At 42.6% G+C, this 23,135-nt stretch overlaps 2 protein-coding genes across 2 annotated transcripts in view; one reads left to right on the top strand and one right to left on the bottom strand.

Moving 5' to 3' along the window:
• LOC137293001 (vacuolar protein sorting-associated protein 33A-like) overlaps positions 1-23,135 on the top strand; it is a 182,185-nt gene that overhangs the window by 105,320 nt on the left and 53,730 nt on the right. The gene's annotated exons all lie outside the window — the stretch shown is intronic.
• On the bottom strand, positions 417-18,138 carry LOC137292902 (glutathione hydrolase 1 proenzyme-like). The gene is made up of 12 exons (XM_067823868.1): positions 18,092-18,138; positions 15,264-15,494; positions 14,466-14,591; positions 14,172-14,275; positions 13,851-14,040; positions 12,255-12,415; positions 11,328-11,477; positions 10,933-11,069; positions 10,340-10,527; positions 8,928-9,171; positions 6,320-6,433; positions 417-4,986 (listed from the first exon to the last, which is right to left on the bottom strand). Exons 1-12 carry the CDS (start codon positions 18,136-18,138, stop codon positions 4,843-4,845), a joined length of 1,836 nt encoding a protein of 611 aa, XP_067679969.1. The 3' UTR covers positions 417-4,842.

Here is a 23,135-nt window from a genome sequence, read left to right as displayed (position 1 = left end):
ACAGAAATCACCAACACGCCAGCCCCATTGTCTGACTGAATATTTCACAAAGTCTTTGAGTGAAGTTTTTATTTGTGGCACCTGACGCTTGTTTGCTGTTTAGTAACGTTATGTTTGTTATCATATGATGTTAATAATTTCAATGCCAATTATAGGAAATGTTAAATCTGAACTGTTTGTTTAACTTTATTCTGTGGGTCCTGTGAATTTTCAGTGGGTCAGACAGACATCTGAAACTTACAGGACCCAATGTCCCGTTACTTTGAAACACAATCGTGAACTCTGCCTTCCAACAGACGTGCTTGGATATTAAGTATTTCAGGACCTGTGTGTCACATACTCAGATGGAAGCGCCCATACAATCACTGATCACACGCCCCCCCCCCCCCCCAAGAACATGAACACACAACAAAGTGTGACACTTCATTGAAATATTATTTAATATCCGTAACAAAATATACAAAAGAAAACAAATGAAAATATTACAAAACTGAATCGTGACATCGGTAATGTTAACCACATGGAATATTGGCGCCACAGTGAGTAACAACACGTGACTTCTTTGATTGGCATTCTAGAAGATGGCTAAATGAAGACTCAGAACTATTTCATGGATGTACAGCTTCTTTTATCTTGTATAGGCAACGTGTCAACATAGATTCTGATGTCGTCGTCACTTGCTTGACATCTATGTCGAAACCTCGCCTATACAGAATAAAGAAGTTGTATATGCATAAAAAATAGTCCTCACCCTTCAGTTATAACACGTGTCTGTAACAGGCAGTGGCTCCCTCTTAGTACTTAAGGAATGTAAAACTATACGTTGGGTTGGTTGTTAAAATCAAAATGCAAATTAATATTAGAAATAGCGTATTTGTTTCTTGTCTACAGTGACCAAAAGATGATTGGCAGTTCTTTGTATGAAGGGTTTGTGCTCTGTCCGACCCGAAGGATAGTTGTTTACTTGACAAGCGACAGGGAGGGAGAAAACATTTCATTCCGCTTCTCAAACAACGGAGCCGGAAAGTAAGTTCTTATATACGCCGCTTTACCCTGGTATGATGTGGTGGTTGATTCTGGTTACAGTTGTGATTTTTGACTCTGGTTATAATTTCAGGTTCCTAGTTTCAAACCACACAAAACAGGAGGTTCGACGTAAATTAGGTCGAACAAACAGTTCTCTGGAGAGTCCGTTTAGAACACCCATGACCACTCGTTGAAAACCGTGTAGGGCGACGAAAAGCAACGAGTGATTATGAACTGATTCAAATCGACATTGCAATTACTTTTATTTTGCTTGTACGCAAACATTAGAATTAACTCAGAATTTAAACTTGCGTATATAAAGTGTTAAATACTTGTGATCGGTGATATTTTTCTCTGTCCGAGTCAAACATTGTAAGTTGCTCAAGCAGGTCGTATTTATGGCCTTATACTGGATAATGCACTGGGCCCTTATGTCACCTTACATTGCATTTGACTCGTGTTGTGTAAGTAGTGAAAGTAATTTAGTTGAACTAGACCAGTAGACCCTATATATGTAGCCCGGTATCTGGCCCATGTTACATCATGAAGAAACAAAAATCGTTTCACCCTCGTAATCAACTGTAGAATTATTTATCTGACTGGCGTATAGTTTACTCATACATTGAACACGATGCGAACGTAAAATACACATTTTGTATCTTCAGCTTTAAACGTTGAAAGCAGAATAATATCATAAAAATGAAACAGGGCTAAAACAAATGTATAATTATAGTCTGGCAGAAAATGTTTCAGGACAGTGTTTGGTAACTTTACTTTAAAACTATAAGTGCTATCCGTTTTCAATTTGGTATGAGGCTTTATAATACTTCTACCATTGAGGATTTTAATTGTCATAATTTATCACTCGATAATAAGAAAGTTGTTTATATGGGCTGTCATTATTTCAAGTCACAACACCTCACATGTCAAGGGTGTTGAGCTACTTACTGGAACAGCGACCCGGTCATGCAAATAGGCAGATCACATGTCAAATCCTTACATTATGCTCGGCAGATCATGTCACGTGACTTCAAGCAAGTACACACATCTACACATAGAGAAATGTCCACATCCAATTTGTCGGCTGACGCAAAAGACGTTATATGAAAAATCTATAACTATTTCAAACGAGAAAGTGAAAGGGGCTGCCCATGTGCAGCTCCTGAAAAGTATTTCAAACGGACCCAACATGCCATGGATCTCTCAAAGGGCGTGTTGAGTGGAATTATCCATGCCTCGTCTACGGACATTCCAGGGACAATCTCAAAAGTTGGTAGGAAATTAAAACTGGATAGTTTTGATCAAAGGCTTGTCAGGGACACAATTAGAAAACTAACACGTCAAAATGAGCATGTGTCGGTACGGCGATTGAAACAAATCCTTGCTCAAGACCACCAGCTTGATGTCTCTCGTTACACTATTTGCAAATTGTTGCTGAAATGTGGTTACAAATATAAAAGTGTTCAGGGATAGAACTTGCCATGCATGAACAGCATGACATCGTGAAATCAAGAATAAACTACTGGAGACCAATTAGAAAACAAACGCGCTGATGGTTACGAACCGGTGTATCTAGACAAGATGTAGGTAAATGTCTCCCATAGTGCATCTTACCAATGGCTGCATCCTGAAAGACAGGAGCCGAAACGGAGGCTACCAGCTGGTAGAGGACAGAGACTTATAATTCTGCATACCGGCTCACACAAAGGATTTCTGCCTGGGTGTGATTTGGTATTTATATCTAAATCCACCGACGGGAGAGACTACCATACGGACATGAACGGGGCTGTCTTTACACAGTATGTTGAAGAACAACTGATCACAGCCCTTCCAGAAAAGTCCTTGGTAGTCATGGACAATGCTCCATACCACAGTTGCCGTGAGTCCGACAATCGGAGTTCAACATCCAATTGTCGTAAAGCAGAGATCATTGAAAGGCTTGACAGAAACAACATCGTAAGACCTAACAAAGCAACAAAACCCGTGTTGTATGAGCTTGTGTTACAACACAAACCACCACCTTCCTATGTCATAGACAATATATTGAAGAACGCTGGTCACGAGGTTCTACGACTACCGCCATACCATTGCGAGTTGAATCCAATTGAACTGATACGGGGATATCAAGGGGAAGGTATCACGCTACAACACGACATTCAAGTTATCTGACGTTGAAAAAAATTGTTCACACGGCAATAGGGGAGATTGATATCAGTCGGTGGGAAACCTGTGTCAAACATGTATTGGCAGTTGAAAATGAGTACTGGAAACTAGGTGGTATTAGAGAAGAGACCATCCCACCAATCTTAATACATCTTGGAGATGAATCAGATAGTGACCTGTCCATACAAGAGGTGCTTTGTGATTGGAAAATCTTGAAATATTCCAGGAAGAAGTAAATGATCATCCCCCAAAATACAAATCAAAGACCCACTTCAGTAATGTGTACATGCATAGTTTCACAGAAATAATGGACTGTGAATAATGTCTAGAAAATAAACTTGTCCCCTAACTACTTCCAAGCTCAAAATATTTTCATGGAAACTAAACAATCAAAATTCGCCTTTATGTACATGTGCATGAAAAGACATCGCAATAGCAATTTGAAAACATCATATAAATTATGTGACATATTTGATTTTGAGCCGACCCCTTAAGACCTACACCGGTGTTGACACAGTTAACTAATGCAAAATACACGTGCTTTAACTTACATGACATGACCTGCCGAGCGTAAGGAGCATAAGAATGTGACAGGTGACCTGCCTATTTGCATGACCGGGTCGCTGTTCCAGTAAGTAGCTCAACACCCTTGACATGTGAGGTGTTGTGACTTGAAATGACAGCTCTTATAGACAACTTTCTTATTATCGAGTGATAAATTATGACAATTAAAATCCTCAATGGTAGAAGTATTATAAAGCCTCATACCAAATTGGAAACGGATAGCACTTATTGTTTTTAAGAAAAGTTACAAAACATCGCCCTGAAACATTTTCTGCCAGACTATACCGCTCATGATCAAGTGGCAACATGTGTAAACTGCGTCATGAACCTTCCAATGATAACACTTGTAAACACATGCATGTCAATACATGTAAACTTTATAGTGGATATGCTAAGCAATGCTTTTGAAGTAGCGAAGAATGCCTACACATATCGACCATTGCATACACGAACGGATCTATACGTACCGATTTGCGCGTATACATACTGTTCTGTACGTATCGATCTACATATGCACGTATGGATCTATGCGTATACGTACCGATTTATGTACGTACGAATCAGTATTTACACGTACCGAGCTATACGTACACGTACCGATCTGTGCATGCACGTATGGATCTATGCGTATACGTACTGATTTATGTACGTACGAATCAGTATTTACACGTACCGAGCTATACGTACACGTACCGATCTGTGCATGCACGTACGGATCTATGCGTATACGTACCAGTTTACGCATGTACTTACGGATCTGTACGTACACGTACCGATCTATGCATGAACGTACAGATCTATGTATGCACCTACTGATCTCCGCGTACACGTACCGATCTATGCATGCACGAATGGACATGTGATATGTACGTACACAGACCGATCTGTGCGTAATACATACGTACACATATCGATCTATGTGTATACAAACCGTATCGACCTGTGTCTCTCCTCGTTTATACTGACGGTGAACACAACAGTGTTGCATGCCGGGAATGATGTTTGACTAACTCACGTATTCTACTGTGTGGAATGATTCTTTGGTATTGCATTGGATGGAATAAGATGAGAAACCTAATGATGACGTCATTAATATCCATCTGGTGCCCCGAACTTCCGGATGTCACTGGCAGCGTGCAACATGTTTCCGGTCACGTGAATCGCATTCACAACTGAGCCTGGATTGTCGAGGGTAAAATTGTGGCCTTTGGCCTTTAATCCATCCATAATTTCCTGCAAATGACCAAAAATAAAATAAATATTATTAAAGATATTAGATGACGGAATTATTATATATTTGTACGGCTTTAAACCTAAATCAGATGCCTTGAGTTTCAGTGTATAGATCACCTGAAGTGTTCTTATGAGGACATATCGGACGAGTTCGATTCTAGACCAGGGTAGGCTGAAGAGATCAATTAAATACATGGACGGCAACCAGTGAAGCACCTTGGTCACCTTGTGTAGTTAGATTGGTTGGCTGAAGAGATCAATTAAATACATGGACGGCAACCAGTGGAGCACCTTGGTCACCTTGTGTAGTTAGATTGGTTGGCTGAAGAGATCAATTAAATACATGGACGGCAACCAGTGAAGCACCTTGGTCACCTTGTGTAGTTAGATTGGTTGGCTGAAGAGATCAATTAAATACATGGACGGCAACCAGTGAAGCACCTTGGTCACCTTGTGTAGTTAGATTGGTTGGCTGAAGAGATCAATTAAATACATGGACGGCAACCAGTGAAGCACCTTGGTCACCTTGTGTAGTTAGATTGGTTGGCTGAAGAGATCAATTAAATACATGGACGGCAACCAGTGAAGCACCTTGGTCACCTTGTGTAGTTAGATTGGCTGGCTGAAGAGATCAATTAAATACATGGACGGCAACCAGTGAAGCACCTTGGTCACCTTGTGTATTTAGATTGGTTGGCTTGTTGAGCAAAAGTCCAGCATTATGGCAGCGAACTAAATAATCGGGAGATCAACATCATGAGCTTTGATCTACACAACTGAGACACGATGACGTTAACCAAGTCATTGAGGCTGAGCATCCGGTCCCCGTAGTTGCGTCTTCGACAAGCGTGGGTTATTGAAGACTAGTTCAAACTCGGATCTTAACGGTTCTTGTATTTAGAAGTCAGATAGGTTCTACACCCCTTTTAGCAATATTCCAGCAATATTTCGTCGAGGGAACCCCAGAAACGGGCTTCACACATTACACCTATGAGGGGAAAAGAACCAGCGCGAACGCTTTAACCACTAGCCTACCGCCCGTATGTATCGCCCATCTACGGTAGGTCGGGTGGTTCTACTCGCACTAAGCCACGCAGTGGAGCCGGAAATACAATCTGTATCCTCATCCATTCCTGTTGTTGGAAGTCCGGGAAAACAAACCTCATGTACAAACATATCTAACCATATTTACCTCACTGTCTCGATAGCTTATGCTCATATAATCGCTCACATGTTTGCCTGCTTCATACCGGATCTTGTAACAGACGCTATAAAATGTTGCCAATAACGATATAGGCTACACATCCTGTTCCGGTTCCCCCTATGAGCGTACCTGAGGGAAACCTTTCTCTACACTGAGCGTCTTGGGCAGCAGCTGATGGTGCAGGCGTCTGCTGTCGATGGCGTCCCCAACAGGCAGGCCCAGTCGAAGGGTGTACAGGCTCACCTGGGGGAGAAACCAGGGGCAGGTGTGAAACATTAATAACAGTCCGGCATTACAGAAAAGGTAGCGTCGGGGGGACAATGAGAATGATATGATACCGACATTGCTGATGATACTAATGACATTGGTGTCAAAATGAAAATACCTTACATCACTCATATATAGGGCTGTGAATAAAATATATGTATATATACTGATGCTCCCCAGCCGTGAAAATGTTGTTCTTATAATTACGGGTGAATGTTATGAACAATTAAACAGTTCGAGACAAGATCGATCACACTGTCCAACAATAGGCTATTCACATCTATGGCAACACAAAAAAACTGCGCGATAACGAAGGGACCAATTGTTCCATGCAAAGACAAAATACGTATGGCGAATTACGGTTGTGACACATTAAAGCACTGGTCCTATTCAGTTAGTTATTAAGGTACTGTCGGAAATAGAAAAAAATAAAGACAAAACAAAACTGTTTTTCGACTGTTACAAATGCAAACAGGATATGACGAAATAACTCACTTCGACCTAACTGGCCATTCAGTGGGATGCATAAGAGGATATGCAGAAAAGTATGTTTACTCGTAAACTCGGGTAGAACTTACAAAAATACGAATAGCTGCTGAAAACAACAGATCAGACTGCGCGACCGACTGGCGTAGGGGTCTTGTCAAAGGTAGTTTCTGTTGTTTTTTTTATGTGTGTTGAATATGCCTCCTCCATTGATTAACCTCTTACATGTCTTTCTTTCATGAGATTTATGACTGTTAAGATGTGTAAAAGAGTATGATACCTGATACCAATAGAAAACATCGTCTTAAATGTCTCAAAATATACAGGTGGAATGACCACCCGGAGCTCGAGATAACTGGATATCATTTGTACATTATTACAGTGTTCCCAGAAATTATTGAGAAAATCTTTGTTTTTTTTCTAATGATGCTAAGATTGGAAAAGGGGCTTTCACTATGCTCTAAGCATGCTAAATAAGGGAAACAACTCTTGAAGGCTTAGAAGGCAGCTCATTACGTCAAGAGTTATCTCCCTTGTCTGAGCAGACGGTTTCCTGTGTTGACATGGCAGAACTTACAGCAAGAGAGAAAAGAAAGCTCATTCTAGATGATTTTGAAAGAGGTGAGGCTGATGCTAAAGTGTTAGCTTGTAGACATGGTATTCCTCTGTCTACAGTATACAGAACTTTGAAGAATATTCAAACAGGAACCGGGATAGAGCACAAAGCAGGGGCAGGTCGGCCTAGGAAATTCAGTGTTGTGGATCGCCGAAGACTTGGGCAGATTGTGAGTAGGGGCAAATTGAAAAGTGTTGAGAACATCAGAAATGAAATGATTAGCAGAGGAAGTCCTCAGGTATGCAATGAAACAGTTAGGCAGGAATTACAGAGACTTAATTGGGTGAAAAAACGTGGAATTCCCTCGCCGTTGATGAAAGATGCACAAAGGGAAAAACGTTTAAACTGGTGTCGGGCTCATGAAAATCAAGACTGGGATAATGTTTTCTTTTCAGATGAAAGTTCTGTTTGGCTTTTCCCTAATTGTGTGAAAATTTGGACCAAAGATACTGTCAAACCTATCTACCAGCGACCAAAACATAGCCCGAAGTTTCACATGTGGGGTGGCATATCGGCTCGCGGAGTGACGCCATTGTGTGTTTTCACGGGAAACTTGACAAAAGAAAGATACGTTGACATTCTAAATGGTCACCTTCTTCCGACAGCACAAACATTGTATGAAGATGATTGGATTTTCCAGCATGATAATGACCCAAAACACACTGCGCGCTACACAAAACAGTGGTTGTCGGGCGAAAATGTTCAAGTTTTAGACTGGCCCAGTTACAGCCCAGACCTAAACCCAATTGAGAATGTGTGGGGAGTCATGAAGGACAGAATAAACCAAAAGGGACTGAGAAATATTGAAGATATGAAGGCCGAGGTGGTCCAATATTGGGATACCCTGTCACACGATTACCTGCAAACTTTGATGGGTAGTGTGCCTAGGCGTATTCAGGCATGCATTACTGAGCGAGGAGGTCTAACAAAGTACTAAAACAAGACTGAGACTGTAAAAGGATGATGTTTTAACATGTTTATGTAAGTAAAACGCCAGAAGTTAATAAACGTAATGAGTTACATGACGCAACATGATTCTCAATAATTTCTGGGAATACTATATGATACGCCGTGAATTTCCCCAGTTTAATTCCCCTCAAGGATTATCATGTTTTAGCTAATACCTCTACCCCCACCAGCCCGACCCCAACCATTGTCTCTGACACCCGTTCTCGTATTTCTTTTGAGACGACCCCTCCGACCTGTTTCTTTTTATAGTGATGGTGAGACACCATGATACCTACATCCTTAATAATTTCAGCATGAATGTTACTATATTTGACGAAAGCTATCGTTTATAATGAAGCTAAGTCTAATGGATAAGAACAGTTTAATTTTTCTATTTCCGACGTTACTTCAGCATCTTACCAGCATGGTGGAGGTTGTGATCTTTGTGCCTCCTGCCGCTCCAACTGCCAGCACAACGTCTCCGGTGTTGCCGTCGACGACGATGCTGGGACACATCGACGACAATGGGCGTTTTCTAGGGACAATAAAATTTGCGGGAGATGCCGGAACGCCGAAGTAGTTGACCTCCCCTGGTGTTGAGAAGTCGTCCATCTCGTTGTTGTAGGCAATGCCTGTGATGTTGCCACGCACCTTGGAGCCGAAACTGACAAACGAATAGCACACGACATCCTGAAGTAAGGTCTCGTTAATCTATACCACATAAACATGTACCACATATAGACACTATACTGATTAAGTGACGTCATATATACACTATACTGACTAGTTGACGTCATGCAGTCAAGTAATTTGACTATGTGACGTGATATAGACACTATATACTGACTAGGTGACGTCATGCAGACAAGTATGTTGACTAAGTGACGTGATATAGACACTATATACTGACTAGGTGACGTCATGCAGACAAGTATGTTGACTAAGTGACGTGATATAGACACTATATACTGACTAGGTGACGTCATGCAGACAAGTATGTTGACTAAGTGACGTGATATAGACACTATATACTGACTAGGTGACGTCATGCAGACAAATATGTTGACTAAGTGACGTGATATAGACACTATATTCTGACTAGGTGACGTGATGTAGACAATATATACTGACTAGGTGACGTGATATAGACACTATATACTGACTAGGTGACGTGATATAGACACTATATACTGACTAGGTGACGTCATGCAGACAAGTATGTTGACTAAGTGACGTGATATAGACACTAAATACTGACTAGGTGACGTGATATAGACACTATATTCTGACTAGGTGACGTGATGTAGACAATATATACTGACAAGGTGACGTCATGCAGACAAGTATGTTGACTAAGTGACGTGATATAGACACTATATACTGACTAGGTGACGTGATATAGACACTATATTCTGACTAGGTGACGTGATATAGACAATATATACTGACTAGGTGACGTGATATAGACACTATATACTGACTAGGTGACGTGATATAGACACTATATACTGACTAGGTGACGTCATGCAGACAAGTATGTTGACTAAGTGACGTGATATAGACACTATATTCTGACTAGGTGACGTGATATAGACAATATATACTGACTAGGTGACGTGATATAGACACTATATACTGACTAGGTGACGTGATATAGACACTATACACTGACTAGGTGACGTGATATAGACACTATATACTGACTAGGTGACGCGATATAGATACTATATACTGACTAGGTGACGTGATATAGACACTATTTACTGACTAGGTGACATGATATAGACACTATATGCTGACTAGGTGACGCGATATAGACACTATATACTGACTAGGTATTGATGGTAGATGTTATAGCAACTGCGTTGCCCTGAGGGTCTATGATCGAAGTATGCGTCGTCCCCGTCTTGGTGCTGTCATAGTAAGTAGGGCCGTAGTAGTCGGTGTCCTGCGTTCGGGAGTCGTTTATTTGAGCCCGAATAGCATCTGCATAGTCGCGGGATGTCATGTTCTTTATCAACTGAAGAGGAATTGAAATGTAATGTTAAAAACAGGCGAGGTGATGCCAGACAGACACGAGTCACTTATTATACATATCTTATGTCATCCTATTGTCAAGACCCAGGCAGTGATAATACATGCTTTGATGCTGGTTTATGCGAAACAAACCTCGTGTCCTTTGTCGCAATTCTGGCGTATTTCGTATAAAATATAGACTAGGTATTTACTGATTCTGCAGTAAATAATGGATAGGTGTATTGATAATGCTGTTTCCTGCTGAAATGTTTGTGATATTTCGCTTTGCGTGGGGCTGACTTTCTGGTTATCTGTCACCCATGGCCTCTCACTTGTGTCACTCACACGTGACCTCTCACCTCTGCCTCAAACACATGACATCTCACCCCCAATACGCATGACCTCTCACCTCAGCCACATCAACAAAGTCCTCGTCTCCGAGATCCGTCCTCTTTGCGTACGCAAACTTCATGGCTTCCACGATTCGGTGATATGTCAATACACTTTTCTCATTAGTCGACAGGCTGTCGGGCGTTAAGCCGTAACCTAGCAACAGCAGAGATCATGGTGAGTGAGTGTCTTGACGTTGTGTGTCGTCAATGTACGTCTACATTAATCCAAAATATCCAGATATCAGATTCCGTAGACATACGGATTTTATATTGAATCGTCAGAAAATACGATTACCTGACATCGTCTTCGGATGGCATACAGCGCTGCCCATATCTTCAGTCATCGGTCTATCGGTCCCGACTCAAATGTCAGCAAGTTGTTGTTGTTTACACTTTGATGCTGACGACTTACCGTCCAGGATGTTCATGATGTATTCATACACAGCACCACTTCCGGGTGGCGGGACCGAGTACAAGGTCAGGTTGTCTCTCAAGGTCACTGACAGCGGCGTTCTCCAGGTGACGTTGTACTGGTTCAGATCTTCCCGGGAGATTATTCCGCCTGTGGTTCAGAAAGTTCAGATCAAATTAATCCCACTGCTGTGCTGTGTTTTCGAGGTTCACTCGAGGTCATTCAGTCTGGGTCTAAGTGTTATCAAGTGTATAGTTGTAGTACTATTTACAACACTCATTTCACGTTCTGCGTACAACTGTAATGAAAAGCTGATTACAACCAAAATGTGGCATTTATGCTGCAACAATCTTATATTATCATTAAACTTGGCATCAGATGAGACTGCTTTGGTGGTCGGAAATTATGCAAATATGCGTCTTACAACGAACTGTATTACGTATCATACAGAGATATCTGTGTGTTCTACCACAGGCAAACTGTAGCGCAAGTGGGGTTGCACAGCGTAGAGAATATGACCAGTATTGATATATGTGAGCGCTTCTACAAAATATTCCGCTGATCTCCGCCGTGAGGTGCATCATAATGTATGGAAGTTTCAGCCATCAAACGTGTCAGTAAATCATTCTACAGATATGATTAATGTGGCGGATCAATGGCTGTACATCTGTTGGTGTGGTGCTGTTTAATTAGTTTACGAGTTTGACGATTGCATGCCACAAGTAGGAGTAGAATTATACTTTGTCAGCTGTAATGATAATGCGGGATTGTCCATTGTTAACGATTTGTAGTATTGCAACGTCAACTCTGGTGCAACACTCACATCAACGTGGCAACGGAGTATTGGAATATGAATTATCAGTTTGTGTCCTGTTTCCATTCAGTTTTTTCAGTTTCTATTTGTATTGACATTGCTACCGGTCTAACCATATCGCTGCACTTCGTCGACGATGATGTCGGTGAGGGTGCCGTTGTAGAAGGCAGACTCTCCTTGCTCGGCGATGGTGTTTAGGGTGTCTGCCAACATAGGAAGCTTCACCTTCTCACCCACCTTGACGGGCTCCCCGGTGGTGGCGTCGAAATACATCCTGAAACACAAAAACATATTTTCCTTTTCAACGAAACAATGGTCTACTTTCAAATTAGCCTCGCTATATAGCTGGAATATTGCCGAGTGCGGTGTTAAACAACAGTTAAGATTCAAATGAGGCTGAGAGAAGTCAATGAAAATCGATGACATTCAGTAAATATGTGTAATTTGATTCACAGTGGGCGGTGACTGTAGTTATAATGTACACAAAGTCAAAAGTTATGTTGACACACACAAAAAACCCAGACAGAGTCAGTGTGAAACGTTATGTGCGGGGACTGTTATGTATTTTATGGAAAGGTGTTTCAAGGTTTGGTAATCAGCGCATATGGTGGGGTTTCTGCAGCGCTGTTGGGGGAGGACGCTGCCAACGTCGCTCCTTTCCATTCCAGGAATGTTAAAACCGTAAATAAATCAGAGGACAATGTATTCATTCCCCTCATTAACAAGAACTGGCGTCCTTGCTGGAAGTGTTATCCCACACCAGATTAGAACGCCCCCACTTTCCCATTCCAGAACACCTGGCCTGAGGTTACGTTCAGCTATCGACTGTAGACACGTGATCTACCGACAGCTCGGCGATGGACACGTGACTCACCCAGGTAAATTTCGTGCATTTGCACCAACTGTTTGGCTGAGTTTCTTTGACAATTTTATCACACACTTTCATTCACAAAATTAACACTGAAAAAATCAATGTCACAATTACCCTTGCCTCTGAGTATAATTGCATAATAATGCTCTAGTCGTGTAAGTCATTGCTTGTTTTACGTCCCGTGGTAATTGAACACATGAACGTTGGGGAGGATGTCGTGTGCCGGTTTGTGGTTCACGTACGCGTGGAATAAAGTCGTAAAATGTCCCGTATCGGTTTGTGACTCACGTACGTGTTGGATAAAGGTGTAATATGTCCCGTATCGGTTTGTTCTTCACTTACGTTTGGGATAAAGGTGTAAAATGTCCCGTATGGGTTTGTGCCTCACGTACTTTAGGGATAAAGGTCTAAATGTCCCGTGTCTGTTTGTGGTTCACTTACGTTTGGGATAAAGGTGTAAAATGTCCCGTATCGGTTTGTTCTTCACTTATGTTTGGGCTAAAAATGGAAAATGTCCTGTATCGGTTTGTGCCTCACGTACTTTCGGGATAAAGGTCTAGATGTCCCGTATCGGTTTGTTCTTCCCTTACGTTTGGGCTAAAGATGGAAAATGTCCTGTATCGGTTTGTGCCTCACGTACTTTCGGGATAAAGGTCTAGATGTCCCGTATCGGTTTGTTCTTCACTTACGTTTGGGCTAAAGATGGAAAATGTCCTGTATCGGTTTGTGCCTCACGTACTTTCGGGATAAAGGTCTAAATGTCCCGTGTCTGTTTGTAGTTCACTTACGTTTGGGATAAAGGTGCAAAATGTACCTTACCGGTTTGTGCTTCACTTACGTGTGTGAGAAGTTCTTGAGAAGGTCGACGTAGCGGTTGATGGCCGCAGACAGCGGCTTGTAGACGGGTACCCCTTCCCGACACAGTTTGATGGCTGGCTGGAAGAGATCCCTCCATGGAAGACGCCCATAGCGCTGGTGCGCTTCCCAGTATCCCTTGATCTCCCCCGGGACAGCGATCGCCAGTCCACCTGTACAGGAAACACATGCTGTAATTACTGATGACAACGAAGGCTTGTCTATGAAACCTCGCTATCGCAATGTACGGACAGTGGGATATACAAAACATCGTCGCAATAGGTCAAGTGTGTTGTCAACTCACCCAGGGTGGAAGTCAAGCCGTCTGTCCTATTGATGAACATGGTCTGGTTGGCCAGTAGTGGCGCCCTCTCGCGGGCATCAAGGACATGGACTGTTTCCGAACTTCTGGAACAAAATTTCAGCTCAGTCGATTTCTACGAAATTCATTTGTAAAGCACTAAGCTGCATAGTGGGAGACTAACATTAAGACAAATTAGACTCACACACACACACACGTACACGCACACGCACACGCACGCGCGCTCGCACACACAAACAATTTTCAGGGAGAACATCCACCCTTTTTGACACCCACCTGTTGTAGATCGTCATGAAGAACCCTCCACCTATCCCGGCACTGTGGCGATGTACCAGTCCTGTACACAACATGGAGGCGATGGCGGCGTCTACAGCCGACCCACCCTGGCGCGCCATGATCGTCCTGGAAACAAAAGACATGAAACAGTGACATGAAGATCGTCATTGTCACCCATCAGGTCTGGAGGGACTGTAAAGGAAGGACGCCACTCTTACTGACGTCTTCAAATAGTTTATGCAGTGACGACATATACGCATAGGCGGATCCAGAGGGGGATGCAGAGGTGCGCATCCCCTTTGTCCTGAAACTTTGTTAACTGAAAATTGAAACTTTGGTGAAAATGAAGTGACGACAGGTCTCACGTAAATGAGTGAGTAAGTGAGTTTAGTTTTACGCCGCACTCAGCAATATTACAACTATATGGCGGCGGTCTGTAAATAATCGATTCAAGTCTGGACCAGACAATCCAGTGATCAACAACATGAGCATCGATCATTTGGGACATGTGTCAACCAAGTTAGCGAGGCTGACCACCCGATCTCGTTAGTCGCCTCTTACGACAAGCATATATAGTAGCCTTGTATGGCAAGCATGGACTGGTGAAGACCTATTCCACCCCGGGACCTTCACGGGTCCGAACGTAAATGGAGCTTACAGAGAATCTGCAGAGTCGTCATCTTAACGCATTTGGACACTTGTACATCCTGTAGTCTTACACAAACCGTCAGTTTCTGTCTTGTGCCCAGGACGCCCCCCTTACCTACATCAAGTACATTTTCGATGACTGGTACTCACGTTCCTATCTCTGAACATATTTTAGAATCTGATGCAACTGAAGCATATCTGTATGAGCCTGTTGCAGACTGCACCTCCTCCACTGATGGTGTCGCGATTGTTGTTGTCACCAGTAAATCCTCCTCATCGTCCCTCAGAGATCTCAGGCCCAAACCCAGACCTAGGGCGAGGCCAAGCGCTACCAGTAACGCACCGGCGAGGATTGCGTAGATTATAGACCTTGATGCGGGCCTGGAAGGAAATAAGTACCATGTTCCATGAAAAGCAATCTCTTGGGCAAACATCTTTGACAGTAGCCTTGCGAAAACCCTTGCAACCAACAGCAGTCACTACATTGTTGCAACAGGCCTCGGACAACAGTCCCCCTACCACCCAACGACAAACCCTTGCAATCAACACCATTTGCTCCTACGACCAATGCCAACAAAACAACAATATTAATAACATGAAAGGATATTTAGATTCTCCCTTCCTTTAAAACCATTGATTCTGCTTTAGAGCTCACGTTGCTTGTACTCCCTGAACACACAAAATCTAATCCTTCCAACAAAACACAAAACAATAACAACCTCACATATTTGATATTAAACATGAATCCAAAATAAATAAATAAATAAATAAATGAATGAATGAATGAATGAATGAATGGATGGATGGATGAATGAATGAATGAATGAATGAATGAATGAATGAATGAATGAATGAATGAATAAGCAAAACCACAACAGTGCAAAGTCTGTGACAATAGTGCCACTCAATAATCATCCATTTCATTTCCAGCCACAGTTGTTTCAAAAAAGCACTGAGGGAGTGGGGTACCGTTTGGCTAATGCGTTCATCTGTTATAGCTAAAGCTCGTGTTCGATTCTAGGCCTGGGTAAAATATGTGCTTACTCACTCTACGCAACACTTGATGACAAGGAGGCATTGTAGTCCAAATATGTTAGACCAGATTGTACTGGACAATCCGTACTACTTTCTCGTCTAGGTAGGGACATCGGGACAAGTCCATCAATACATTATGCATGCACTTATTCTACATTACCAGGTCCCGGATTTATGTGTGTCAAACATGTCCGCTGCAAAAAGGATATGTTTGATCTGGGCATATGTACTCATCCTCCCCCCACCCCCTCCACACACACACACACACACACACACACCGCCATCCCAGCTCGTACCCGCTACATCCGTGAGTGTTTTAGCTTATCATATGAAGGTATGTTTGTTCGTGTATTTTATCTACCCCCTAAAATAAACAGTTCGTGATTTGATCAAGAACACTTGCAGCCGGCCCTGAGCTCGTGCCACGACCATAGTGTGACGGAGTGACACTGGAGACGCTCCCACCCCCATCCCCACCCCACCCCAATACATGCTGCCACTAGTGGATATACACACAATAATGTCCTTGTCTTCCCCGTCAAGTCCGCCAAGTGAATACATACAGCACAAGGTAAATATTTGGGTTTACAGAAGTAGTAGGTTTAAGGTTTGTTCTTACGACACCTATACGAGTGTAACCTAGCACTAGTGTGATGCGATCATATTAATACACACACACCAAACTCTAGTATTTCAGCACGCCTGTCTCCAAAACCTAAGAACTGACTAGTGAATGTCCAAACATGAAACGGTTGTCACAATGTTGATAGAGGTTCAGGAAATAGATAATCATCTCTGTCAGGATAATGCAGATCTTGTCAGTCTGTAATATCTATTACGTACAGGCTAACCACCCTTGCAAGGTGGTTATTTAATTATCCCCCTAGCACAGTTTACTTAATACGTTCCGTAGTGTGGGTGATTAAACGGCTTAAACCACGAGGGCACACTTTTATAATATTCGTGTAATGTATCAGGCATGATGAGGATTATCAAAATTTGAACATTTTTCTCGATTTAAAACAGAAATAATTGCCCTAGGTCAGTTAATCAGTTATGCAGATAAAACACTTCCAAGAACAATGGACATAACTGTCCCTAGTGGTTTAACATACGTCTATTACTTGGCTGTGTAAAGTAGACGCAGCTGTTATGGACGGTTGTGTCCAACGTTAACAGGATTGGCCAACAGGTCTAACTGAGCATCCGGCGCAGTCAAATGTAATTATCGCTATTAAAGTGAAATACGCTTACCTCGGATTCTTTTATGTTACACTATCAGCTAGCTCTACCTAGTGTACTGGTGACAGATTTACTGCCATTTTGCATCCTGGCGTTGTTCCGTTCACATGAAGATTGAAATTCACGATGACGATTCCAGGGCCTTGTTCCTCAAGACGATCGTACCGCTCCGTCAGTCGTAAATCCCATACTTTAACATAGACTTACGCCAGTCGTAGCGCTACGTCAGTCGTAATTCCCATACTTTAACATAGACTTACGCCAGTCGTAGCGCTACGTCAGTCGTAACTCCCATACTTTAACATAGACTTACGCCAGTCGTAGCGCTACGTCAGTCGTAACTCCCATACTTTAACATAGACTTACGCCAGTCGTAGCGCTACGTCAGTCGTAAATCCCATACTTTAACATAGGCTTATTGGATGTATTGAGGAAGCCGGCATGGTCAACCATTTCCAAGGGCAGCTTAACACTTGTCATTCAACAGTGTGTCTTCATGGTGTCTTCACTGATTTCCAGAGAACAGGCACACGAGACATAGATCTCCACGCTCTGTAGACTGAATGATGTTTTCAGTATGTTGACGTCACACTTGGCTACTCTACATCGTCATCGTTACCCCTTCACTGTCAGTCAAACATGTTCCTTTACGTCTTGTCAGCGCAGATAGGAAACGAAAGCATTTAACAGTGTCTACTTACTTTCTGTATTCTTCTCCTTTTTCGAAGTCGTGATTATGTCGCCCCATTCTGAAAACACAAGAACAAGTGATTTTGAAGATGATTTGTGTATATCCGGCATGTCACGATTGCCAAGTAGGCAGAACCAAGTCACTCGGTAACCAATCAAGAACATCCGCAGATTATCTTCAGCATTTCTGTAATGGGAGGTACCTGGATGCTGCTGCTGCTGCTGCTACTGATCAATGCCGCTACTGCTACTGCTACTGCTGCTGCTGCTGCTACTGCTACTGCTGCTGCTGCTGCTGCTGCTGCTACTGATCAATGCCGCTACCGCTACTGCTACTGCTACTGCTACTGCTATTGAACGATGCTGCTACTGCTACTGCTACTGCTACTGCTGCTGCTACGTCTTAACACAAATATGAGTGTTGTAGGGTATGTACAACGTCATACCTGAGAGAGATTAAGAAAGGTGGATAAATATCCTGAGGTTATTGTGACAACGTGTTTATACACCCACGTGAACAATAGGCCAGATTGGCTAATAATGGATAGGTTATCTCATAATGGATAGCTTATAGGATACCTCATCATGGGTAGGTTTCACGAGACAGATATTTATATAAACACGGTTTACCTTGCAGTCCTGTACGGACACAGATACAGATCTAAATCTACTTTCTGTGTCCACAAACAAACATGGCGTCCTGTTAGAATTAAATGTCTGAGATATGTAAAAAAAACTCTACGTGCAAAATCGAAACATAACGTGATATTTCTGTTGAAGCCAGTAGAGCGTAATACATATATTGTTGAAGATGTAGATAACGGACTATTTCGGTATAGAAGCCCGTGGAGCGTAATACAACTATTGTTCAAGATGTAGATAACGGAATATTTCTGTGTAGAAGCCTGTCGAGTGTAATACAACTATTGTTCAAGATGTAGATAACGGAATATTTCTGTATAGAAGCCAGTGGAGCGTAATACAACTATTGTTCAAGATGTAGATAACGGACTATTTCTGTATAGAAGCCTGTAGAGCGTAATACAACTATTCTTCAAGATGTAGATAACGGAATATTTCTGTATAGAAGCCTGTAGAGCGTAGTACAACTATTGTTCAAGATGTAGGTATTTCTGACTTTCATATTCCAGTCACTCCAGTGCTGACATTCCTCTAGAATTAGCGGCATGCAAACCAATAGCAGACATCCGTTTAACAATATTCGCTGGTCGGCCTCCAGGCTACAACTGTTAAACAATTCATTATAGCCAGTATGTACACGTGGGAGTACAGCCCCAAGTGAAATCATCAAGTCATTGTGACACTGTGACAGTAAATCAACAAAGCCCAGGTCAGTACCAATGTGTGTCAGACGTAAGAATAACAACCTAGATACGCTAAACTTAAAATACCCTAGGTGTGTCGCAGCATGATCATACATACTTCTCCCGGCAGGCGACCAATGCCGCCTCAGGGGCCATGTCAGATGTGCCTGTAGGTTGTTTGTTTGTGCTGTCATCGTGCACGTCCTATAATTCCAATTTGATATAGGATGGTTTATACTTCCATTTCTGACGACGTTCCCGATCTGTGTGTACCACACTACATCAGTAAACACTTAGAAGTGTGATAGCGATTGTTTTCATCCGTTATAGTTACCGTTAGATCGTACATATGACGAAAGAGGATATTTGATCTGTTCCTGAACTGACGTCGAAGCGTCGACATGTTTTTTCCGCAATACGCAAGCTGCCTGTAGCATGTTTGCTATGTACACTCCGCATAGTAAACAATATGGCTTCTTTATTGGATTATTTGCTGAATTCCTGAAAGAATATACATCTTATGTTTGTAATGTTGCATGAAAAATGAGTGTGAGTGTGAGAGTCAGTGTAATTGTACGCCGCTCTCAGCAATATTTCAGCTGTCGACCAGACAGTCCAATGATCAACAGCCTGAGTATCGCATTTGGAGACGATGACTTGTGTCAACCAAGGCAGGAAGGCTGACCACCCGATCCCGTTAGTCGCCTTTTACGACGAACATAGGTTACAGAAGATCAATTCTAACCCGGATCTTTACGAGTGTGATTCACTGGGGATGGAGGATGGGGGATGGGGGTTGGAGAGAGGACGTGATAGTTTACATGTATCCTGTGTACAAGCAGCATGCTCATCTGAACGCATCTGTTCCGTTTTCCGAGGACTTAAGCACAACAGGATATGCAGAACTAAACAAACTTGCAATGTTTACATAATGCATTGAGTCAGGGAATACGGTACACGTGGCTACTTGATTATTTATGTAATTAAATGCAATAATATATTATTTTTTAAACCACAGAGATTCACGTAATGTTATCAATATCGAATTATACCATTTTACTCCTTCTACGGGTAAATATACTATGCTGATGAGGATGCCACATGGTAGATACAGAGAGTGTTTGTACACTCACATCGTCATACACTCATATTTATCTATCGACGGCAACACTTCTTAAAGTACCAATGTGGTATCCGGTTTCTTCAGACGGAACTTATTAGTGGCAAACCAAACATAGAGGCATACATTGTATGATTTCTTCAATTCGCAGGGTCGAGTCTTCCATAACTAAAACACATTCGTTCTCTGCTGTCTCTTTCTGGCTCGGTTCAAGTCCCTCTTTGCTTCTGTATCGGGGTATACAAATATTCAACGTGATCACGTGACAATCTTCCATTGTGGAGTAGGCTTGACCAGAGTGTGGACTGTTATTGAGGCGTTTTGTCATGCATGTACTGACTGTTTTGACAGGCCAACGGTGAGTGTGAATGCCTCCAGAGAGCTTAGGTTGTGTCACCTGGGTACACATCGAGGAACAACACACACCTGCTGGTCAGTGGGACGAATATCACAGAAATTCCTGATATGAGTTAAAGGCATGTGGATATTGGCCTGGTGTACGTACACTTTAAAAAGTTATAGTAATTTTGATAGATAACGTTAATACTGACCTCTCGTTCATCATGATAACAATAAAAGTTCCCCGTTTACATAAGAGGTGCAGTATATGGGGAACGTAACACGACTGAACTACACTTCAGCAGCGACAGAAGCAAGCACGGTATAAAACACAACCAGCTAATGAACTTTGTGGCGCACCTGTTGACATCACTGATGGTAAAGGTTTGCTTTTCTGGCGTTTTTCTTCTTAAAGTCGTGACCCGTTAATAGCGACACTTAAAGTAATGGCAGGTTCACCTTTCCCTTAATGATCAAACTTTGCCCTGGATATAACGCGGCTGTCCCGATAGAAGGAGAATCATCGACATGTATAAATGTACAACAGAGAAATAAATTCAACATAAAAGGGGAAAATTTAGATTTCCGTACATACCTTCCCCGTCAGCTGTCAATCAAACTGTCGTACGTTGAGACCTTCCAACACAGCTAACTAGCACCCAGTGGGAGAGCGTGTACTTCAAATGTGCCTCGTATAATCTCGCGAAAGACGAGATTAAACAAGGGTCGTGACCTTTGGTAGTCAAACCTGCAGGTCAAGCGTAGAAGGCGGGATAGGGGAGTCTCTCTGTGTGTGTGTGTGTGTGTGTGTGTGTGTGTGTGTGTGTGTGCGTGTGTGCGTGTGTGTGAGAGAGAGAGAGTGTGAGAGAGAGAGAGAGAGAGAGAGAACGTGCGTCTACGTATGTGTTCGATGTCCTTGATTCTAGTGTAGAAAGAATCCAACATTTCACGTGTATATATAAAAGGATTAAAATATCAATGTTCATAATCAATCGCGCAGAAATGTACAACTAGATAGGGTAGTTCAACCAGTTCAGATGGGTTAGGTACCACCAGTTGAGGTGGGTTACGTATCGCCAGTTGAGACGGGTAGGTACCACTAGGGGAGGCGGGTTAGGTATCACCAGGTGAGGCGGGTTAGGTGTCACCAGATGAGATGGGTTAGGTATCACCAGATGAGACCAGTTAGGTACCACTAGTTGAGGTGGGTTAGGTATCACCAGGTGAGACGGGTTAAGTATCATCAGGAGAGGTGGGTTAGGTGAGTGAGTGAGTGAGTTTAGTTTTACGCATCACTCAGCAATATTCCAGCTATATGGCGGCGGTCTGTAAATAATCGAGTCTGGACCAGACAATCCAGTGACCAGCAACATGAGCATCGATCTGCGCAAAAGGGAACCGATGACATGTGTCAAGCAAGTCAGCGAGCCTGACCACCCAATCCCGTTAGTCGCCCCTTACGACAAGCATAGTCGCCTTTTATGGCAAGCATGGGTTGCTGAAGGCCTATTCTACCCCGTGACCTTCACGGGTCCGGTGTGTTAGGTACGACCAGGTGAGACGAGTTACGTACCACCATTTGAGGTGGTTTAGGTACCACCAGGTGAGACAGTTAGGTATCACCAGTTGAGACGGGTTAGGTATCGCCAGTTGAGGTGGGTTAGGTACCACCAGTTGAGATGGGTTAGGTATCACCAGGTGAAACCAGTTAGGTGCCACCAGTTGAGCTGGGTTAGGTATCACCAAGTGAGACAGTTAGGTATCACCAGTTGAGATGGGTTAGGTATCACCAGGTGAAACCAGTTAGGTGCCACCATTTGAGGTGGTTTAGGTACCACCAGGTGAGACAGTTAGGTATCACCAGTTGAGACGGGTTAGGTATCGCCAGTTGAGGTGGGTTAGGTACCACCAGTTGAGATGGGTTAGGTATCACCAGGTGAAACCAGTTAGGTGCCACCAGTTGAGCTGGGTTAGGTATCACCAGGTGAGATGAGTTTCACAAGAGGGTTTGTAAACCTTATGCTATCAAGAATAAAGTTTTAAATCGCGTTTTGTGATGTTAGATTATACTATTTTGATTGTTTGTTTTGATGTCATTTTTTTAGTTCTACAGACATGGGCAGATGTATTCCAAAGATATGTCTTCGTTCAAGTGTTGTCGTTTCATCTTCAAACTAGTAAGGGTTACGGTCTGGGTCGTCAAATATCGCATTTCTGGATCTGTTTTGGTACGTGCATGATGCCCAAGTTGAAAAGTTGTTCACCATCATA

Source organism: Haliotis asinina, chromosome 1 (genome assembly GCF_037392515.1).
Source record: "Haliotis asinina isolate JCU_RB_2024 chromosome 1, JCU_Hal_asi_v2, whole genome shotgun sequence".
Classification (NCBI taxonomy): Eukaryota; Metazoa; Mollusca; class Gastropoda; order Lepetellida; family Haliotidae; genus Haliotis; species Haliotis asinina.
The sequence above is the reverse complement of the archived record's forward strand: the minus strand, read 5'-3'. Positions and strand labels throughout refer to the sequence as shown.

Bases quoted from the DNA above. Each gene is read 5' to 3' on its own strand.
- LOC137292902 (XM_067823868.1), bottom strand. From the start codon at position 18,138: ATGGGGCGACATAATCACGACTTCGAAAAAGGAGAAGAATACAGAAA. The intron at 9,172-10,339 runs GTCAGTATATAG...TTCGTTTGTCAG, and splicing joins ACATCTACCATCAATACCTA to TTTCGGCTCCAAGGTGCGTG. The intron at 4,987-6,319 runs GTACGCTCATAG...GGTCATTTGCAG, and splicing joins TAGAGAAAGGTTTCCCTCAG to GAAATTATGGATGGATTAAA.